The following is a 7,794-nucleotide window of genomic DNA, read 5'->3' on the forward strand; positions in this document are numbered from 1 at the left end:
CTTTCCATCGTCTCTTCTTTGTTGCTCTGGCGAAGCGGCTCAAAGTTTAAAAATTCAAGTCACATTGAGTATTTATATCAACACTGTAGAAGAGTAAAGGGTGAGACAGTCCCTTCTTTTTTGTGCTTCAGAGTGAGTCCGGACTGTTTCATTTGTCTTAATCCTTTTTTGAGAAAGTTCCATTTTGATGTTAAACATGAGGCGGAGCTCTTTAACCTTCCACTTCTTCTGAACAAAAACAAATCGGTCAAAACTAAAAGGCTCATCATTGAGTGATACAACAGAGGACATGTATTGTAGTAAACACCTGAACCTTGTTTAATATGAAAAATGACACATAATACAAACCTTAAATGTTACCGTCACATTCAGCTACTTGAACTGAACAAGTTAAACCAACATTTCTGTCTCTGTTAAGCAGACCACTAAAGTGTGCCAGGTGAAAGTTATTGGATTATAATTGCAGACGCCCGTCTCCACTCTGCTACATCTCACGTCTGTCTTCTCATGAGCCTTTCGGTAGTGATTGAAAAGTAAAATATATACAAAATGATTTGAAGCAGTGAAGATCAGCATCACACACCAATCTCTCATTTCTCTTGCTCTTTCTGTGGACAGAATGGAAAAAAACAGATGTCTCACTTTACTTACTCACCCATGTATATAGCTCATAACATGTACAGTAGCTATCCAGTGCTTATTTTTTCTGGAGTATAAGGCTGTCCCAGCTGTATGTGTATGAGGAACGGTGCATCAGAGTGAAGACTGTACCTTCAATTTCCTTAAGTTGGCAAATGCTTTCATTAACTTGGGCGTCGGTGGCTTTGGTCCAAACAGAGTCATACCTTTGGGCTTCTCCTCTGGCGCTTTAGCGCCTGGAGGGCCTTTGGCCTTGGTCAGTTTCCTTCACAATCACACACAACAAATTTAACTTGCAGTTGCACTTTTTGCATTTTACATAGCATCACACGCATTTGTAAATGACTCACCTTCCCTTCCTGGCCAGAACTTTCTGAGACTCTGGGTAGTGGACGAGGATATCAAACAAGTCTTTCTTTTCTAGGACGAAAAGGTTGGCAAATCCGTGTGCTTTCACGTTAGCTGTGCGCCTGTTTCCTCCATCTTTGGCAGACTGTAGTAAACTGTGGGAGCAGAAGCAAAAGCATAAGGTGATGGGGAAAGTTTGAGATGTATCCGGGCAATGCAGGACAGAAAACAAGCAATGGACCGTAGTCACACGGCGGCCATTTTCCTCTGATTTCATACTCATGGTGGGAGGATTGAAAAACATGAGGATTCTGACAGATTATCACTTCACCACTTCCTGATTGATCAACAGTTCAAAATGATGATGGGCAGTAAAAACCTGACATCAGGCCACACTTCACCATAAAGCAACACACTGATTATTATCAGAAATGTTGCTTTGCCATGAAACATGAAACATGGCCCTCTAGATTTTGTGAGATGCGTAAACAACTTCTAACTTGGAACACAGACATGATATCGAGCTTCCCACCCTGAGTGTAATGTCGGAGGAAAATGGCTGTCACGTGAATAAAGGCTATAAAGCTACATCCACGTCATGAACGCTAACTTTGCGAAGAAAACATTTAGTTTGTAGGTTGTCCAAGCTCCATTATTATGTTTTCTTGCTTACGAGTGTTATTTGGCCTCGTTTGAGATTATAAACCTCCACCAGCTTGTTCTGAAATGAAGGCTAAAAAATGCAACTCCTTCAGACAAACCTGATTTCTCCGAACACACATCCGGCCTTCAGCGTCACAAACACAATACTGTTGTCAGGACCTCCCACCACCTGCACCGCTCCACTCTTAATGATGTACATCTCTTTACCGATGTCACCCTGCAGGGACGGGAACACAGAGGTCAGCATCACGCTCATCAAAATAGTTCATTTGCTTCATGGTGATCATCAAAGCTCATTTTATTTTTTTAACACACACACACATATACCCACTTTCTTGACAACAAAGTCTCCAGGCAGGTAGATGATTGACTTGAGCCTCAGCAACATGTCTACCAACATCTGCTGGTCACAGCCCTGGAGGAGACAGCAGCAGAGTTAGATGACTTTAAGGGCTCCCATTGGTCTTAATTGATGTTCTGTGAGGTACCCAAAAGTCGCACCTGAGTAAAAGATTACTTGCTAAATTATTATCATGGCAAAGCGGTTAAAATCAGTTAAGGGTGACTTAAAATGGTGCGAAAAGTCGCCCAAATGAAGAGTACTTGAGTAAAAGTCTTCGAGCGTCTGATATCAAATGTACTCATCATCGATCTGATATTTAGCATTTTATTTTATTATTATTAATTAATTAATTATAAAATGTGCTACTTTGGGCCAGATGCTGCAAATCACTGGCAAGTAGAGGTATCAAATAAATACAGTGTTGTAAAAAGTACAATATTTGTATACAAATGTAGTGAAGTGAAGTATAAAGTCACCGAAAATGGAAATACTCATGACAAGAACTACAAAAATTGTACTTCAGTGCTTAACGTACATCCCACTGCTGCTGCTGATGTGTGGAGAGGTCATGGATGGAAATGCAAAACATTCAGGCCTGCAGGTGGGCAGCTCCAGCTCCACTGACTTGTTTAACCTTTCTTAATGTAGTAATATTTTGTATTTAACTTAACGATACTGTGAAGGTTTGTTAGCTCTGTTTCTGTGCAGACACAAGGTCTGAAATGCGTCAGTTCACCAATGAAATTAGATTAAGAGTTAGGACAGATGCAGATGCTCCTGACACGGCTGCCAATTAGGGAAGAGGGGAGCGTTTCTAGGGCCCACGGAGGCCAGCAGTAATCACGTTCATCCTCAAGATTACTAAAATATAAATAATGTTTTAAACTAAAATACTCGCCATTACTTATTACACTTTTTAATCAACATTTAAATTATTGTTGCTTTAGTTTTCGCCTGTTTCAATATGTTAATTCGAAAAAAAAAGAAAAACCTTTCCTCTGGGTTTCTGTTTGTTTGTGTTTTGGTAGGCAACCTTGAAACATTAAAAGTGCATCATGGCCAGCCGGACGCATGACCTGAGGAATGTACTGATCCAAACTAACTAGTAGTTAATGTTGGAATGAATTTCCATGCCAGGACCTGCACATTAATCATGCCGTGAATGTGAAACAAAAAATAGGGAGACAGCAGGGACAAAAAAATAATAATGTAATCACCAGCTGTACTCAGAATGACCTCAGCCCGGCTAAAGAAGAGAGTGTGGGCAGGAGGCTACCAGTACAACTGAAGTTTCCAGCCATTTGTAGGATGATGTCAGTGATGGCAAAGAGGACACAGTCAGTGTCAGGTCACCTGAAACAGTGCGATCTTCTGGAAAGTGGACAGGTTGACGTCCACAGCGATGGCGGTTCTCATCACCAGAGGCATCTTGTCCAGCAGCTCGGACTCATCTGGAGACAACGTGGATATCTTTATCAAAAGTATTTTCTGGACAGCCCTGAAGAGTTGCTTTGAAAATGTTCCCCTTCATATATAAATGCCAGTGACTGAACATAAAATAACTCAGACATGAGTGCATACATCCTCTCTAGTTTTCCCTTATCCTTTAGTTTTCCGTATCATCAGGGTTTTTTTTTTATTTATTTTTTTTCAAGGAAACATTTTTGGAGACTCACCCAGCATGCCCTGAGCAGCCCAGGTGTAGTTGTACCAGGTCCGCACTCTGTTCTGGACATGCTTGGGAATCGAATAGGTGTTCATGTATTCAACACAGCCGTCCATCGACGCTCGGAAGTATGTCTTACCTGCTGTTGCTGCCCCAATGACGTCTCTCATCTGAAAGAAGGATTTAGGGGAATCAGGTGGAGAAAGACTGACGGAGGAGTGGAATGGGTTAAACACAGCTCTTTTACCCAGAGCACTGGGGTCAAGTCCTGTATCAGACTTGCAATGTATTATGTTATATTTCATAAATAAATATTTTATATTGTGTATATATATATATATATATATATATATATATATATATATATATATATATATATATATATATATAATATATATATACTCTCCTTCCTACCTGTCCAATCAAACTGGAGAACACAAAGACACCAATGAAAAAGTTTGACATCTGAAAGCTAATCTCAAAGGTGGTTGTAGGCTCAGGAAGACCGCCAATGTTGATCAGACTTCGGACGGCAAAGTAGTAACAGCGGATGTACCTGTGGAGGGACAGGGACATCAAAACAGTGATTCCATTGAATTAACAGGAGAAAAAACTGCACATGGCATCACTGACTGAGGTGGACAGAGGACCCTTTGATGCTTTTTGCTGATTTTATGTTAACAGCTCGCAGTCAGTAATGCATTTCATTAACGCTACTTTTTCTTTCCCAGGGTAGGAATTTTTTTTAAAGTGCTATAATGTGAATAAAATCTGCTGTCAGACTTAAAAAACTCAAACCAAATGGTGGATAGCATTCAGTTCATAGGTAAATAGGGTGAGTGATTTACTGCATGAAATGTAAAGTGATGACAGATAAATTGCGGAGAGATCAGACAACAACACAAACATCCATAATCACACACAACTGCAAAAGGGCAATAAAGTACGTACGCTGCGCCCTTTCCGTTGTACACCCAGTGGGTTATCCCGAGACCCTGATTTACCGAGGCGACGTAGTATATGCAGGCGTTGAGATGGAGCACGTAGAGCAGGTAACCTGTGGTCCGAGCCACTCTGCGTCAGACGGACGACGGCACAAGAGACAGAAACAGACGGGGTGAGGTGTAAGACAGCTGGCCTGTGTGTGGTTGTGAAAACAGCTCAAATAAAACACATAAATGGGCTCAATCAACAGCGATCATAGAGTGAACGTTTCAGGAGCTGAGGAGCTGTCGACAGGCCCGTCTTCTGCTCACAGCCAACTCCTGTTTGTCTAACAGCCAAGGAGCGTTCACCTCCAGATGTAGGCCTTGGACATGACGTTTTCCAGTCGATCGCTGAACTCAAAGAAGGACTCCACCTAGAATACACAAGGCAGAGCGAAGTCTGTTCAAACAGAAACGTATTTCTCCACATTTAGTAAAAACACAATCAGCCAGCTGCTTACCCTGATGAAGCGGTTGAGTCGGTAGAAGGAGGAGAAGTCAAAGTGCAGGCAGAGGAGGTCAAACGGGAGGATACTGATGATATCAGTCTGAAAAATCGAGGGATAAAAACAGTTACGCAGAAGCCTTCCACTACTTCTGGGCCTCTGAAGTTACAATGAGTGGTAGATGTTTGTCATTTGCTCCCATAACTCAAAAAAATGTACTTTGCTGGCATAAGCACAGTGGTGACAGAAGCATTACGATCATATATAAATATTGAAACAGAGCCTCCAACAGTGGTCAGCCTCCTCGCCTGAAACCTCACTAAGATCCCTTCTGCCTTCGGATGTGGAAGTACTTTTAAACGTGTAATGTGACCGTAATGATACACGTTTTGTAGAAATGTCAATGTAACCTTTAACACGCAAATGTGATCACAGCTGTGGTTTGCAGAAATGTGCCGACATTTCTTGGCAACAGGACAAAATCTTTAACTACGTATTCTCGTCATGTTTAATGTCACCTCATGTTTACGCACAAATTCCAGATCTCCATCTGTGTTTTAGTAAATGAGTAAATGATCTTAGTTACTCTGCACCAGTACAATAACATTCTCACCTTGAATCGTGGTGATTTCCGATAATGTGCCTTGGTCTCAGCTCTGTCTTTCTGCAGGAGGTAAACAAGTTTTGTGAACTACACACACAGATGGGTTTAAGAACACTACGACCATCAATACTTGACGACTTACAATGATGTCCCCGGCTTTGACAAACTGTAGTCGGGGCTGCCAAAGCACGATGTCAATAATATTCACGATGTCACTGAGAATGTCGCAGATGACCCAGTAGTGGTTGACACTGTCACTGTGGTAAGGGAAGGCCAAGCGAGCGGTGACAAACCAAACATTGTAGTTGTATGCCAACGCTACCAAGGACAACCAGGCGATGTACCGATGATCTGGAGAGAGAGAGAGAAACATGCAGATTTGACTTTAAGTATATTAATTTGTTCGTCCGGTCTTGCGTTCCCCTGTCTGTGCCTCACCTAAAGGATCCACTGTTTTCCCCAAGACGTCGTCCATCATTTCTTCAATCGGATGGAGGAGGACGTCGAAGCAGGCGCAGTTGATGTCTGGAAGGAGCTTTGCTTTCTTCTTGGCCTCCTCCGCCAGCCTCTCCTCCTCGGCTTTCTTCTCGGCCTCCAGTCTCTTCTCCTCGTCCTTCTTCTTCTTCTCCTCTGCCTTTTTGGCCGCCTCCTCTGCCTTCTTTTTATCCGCCTCTTCCTTCGCTATCCGCCTCTCTTCCTGCAACCTGAGGTAGTCGTCCGGCCTCAGGAGAGGCGCTGAGCGGACAATAAGACGCGTGAGTCAGACAGCCGGTCAGCCATGTTTGTGTGTTTGATGTCGGCCTGTTTGCGTGAACACGGCCATACTTACTGACAGGCGGGCTGACTTCTGGGGAAGAGGCGTACGGGTCTATGGCCTTCTCTTTGAGCTCCTCTGTGCGCTCCCTCATCCTCTGGACCAGTTTTCTCAGCGTGTCATCTGTGTAACGGAAGTAGACGACAGGTGGAGGAGGAGGTTCTTCACTGTAAGGCAAAAAAAAAAAGAAAGGCAAGGGAAAATGATGTTTATTTGTGAACTAACTGCAGCAACCAAGGACATTACATTGAATCTGGACACAGCCTTGGAGTGGAGCCAGATTATTTCCTCGAAAAGTTGCTCAGTGGCATTTTGAAGCCAAAAAAGCTCGACTTCATCCACGTTGTTCACTTCTTTCACAATGTAAGCTTATGGGAAAAAAGTATTTTTGAGCCGGGGCGCATCTTGTGATGTTGTATTTACAAACTACAGCCACTACGGAAACTGGCTTCAAACATGCATATTGTCCCTTAAAGAAATATAATTAATAACTAATTGTAACAAACTTGCGTTAAATAACTCCCAAATCATTTTAATGGTACACTGACTTGTAATAGGTGGCATTTTGTCTGTCATTCCCACTAACCTCCCTGAACGTCTGCTCTTACATTATGTAACTTTGGAGGGCGTGTACAATCTCCCATGTGCAGTACGTAACGTTTCACGGAACTATATGAATAAACACTCCACCAGCTTTAGCTTGTTCATGTGAAAGTGGGTCATACTTTAGGGAGAAAATGTTTTTTGTGGGTTTTTGTGATACACAGGTAGCTTAACTATATGCTAAAGTAAACGCTTACTGCTGCTATCTGTGGCTGGAATAATGACAATTGTGTACGAATTAGCTCCAGATCGCGAAAAAAAAACAAAAAAAAAACTAACTCTTCAATAATGTTGCTTCAAAAGGCTGTAAAAAGGTTTTCTTTCCACTTTTATCTGGACCTCAGTAGGATATTATCATTTTAATAAGCCCATAACATTATCTTTGTAAGTCAGCTATTGTTCATTTGCAAAAACACTCACAAAAAACGACAAAATAAATCAAAGCAAATCCTATTTATGCTCTCTCTGATCGTTCTCAGAGTCACAAATACCACTAAGCTCCTAATCTCCTTTTCTACTTTAGGAGTCACAGTGTGATCAGAGCTGCTGCTGCTGCTGTAGCTTGAACACAATAGGTCTAGTTACTCTACATACTGTAAGGAAAACAAAAACAAGTGGAGAAAACTGTCCAATCAGTTAAACCCAGTGAATGCACAGGGTTTGGCGAGCGTATAACAAGTTC

At 42.1% G+C, this 7,794-nt stretch overlaps 1 protein-coding gene across 1 annotated transcript; it reads right to left on the minus strand.

Moving 5' to 3' along the window:
• Positions 1-134: 134 nt before the first annotated feature.
• LOC119008539 (cyclic nucleotide-gated cation channel beta-3-like) lies at positions 135-7,099 on the minus strand. The gene is made up of 16 exons (XM_037078954.1): positions 7,058-7,099; positions 6,525-6,676; positions 6,134-6,430; positions 5,838-6,046; positions 5,705-5,755; positions 5,107-5,193; positions 4,955-5,019; positions 4,611-4,733; positions 4,074-4,215; positions 3,670-3,829; positions 3,347-3,444; positions 1,982-2,065; positions 1,749-1,867; positions 990-1,142; positions 772-904; positions 135-608 (listed from the first exon to the last, which is right to left on the minus strand). Exons 2-16 carry the CDS (start codon positions 6,601-6,603, stop codon positions 591-593), a joined length of 1,818 nt encoding a protein of 605 aa, XP_036934849.1. The 5' UTR covers positions 6,604-6,676; positions 7,058-7,099; the 3' UTR covers positions 135-590.
• Positions 7,100-7,794: the final 695 nt, after the last annotated feature.

Source organism: Acanthopagrus latus, chromosome 19 (assembly GCF_904848185.1).
Source record: "Acanthopagrus latus isolate v.2019 chromosome 19, fAcaLat1.1, whole genome shotgun sequence".
NCBI lineage: Eukaryota > Metazoa > Chordata > Actinopteri > Spariformes > Sparidae > Acanthopagrus > Acanthopagrus latus.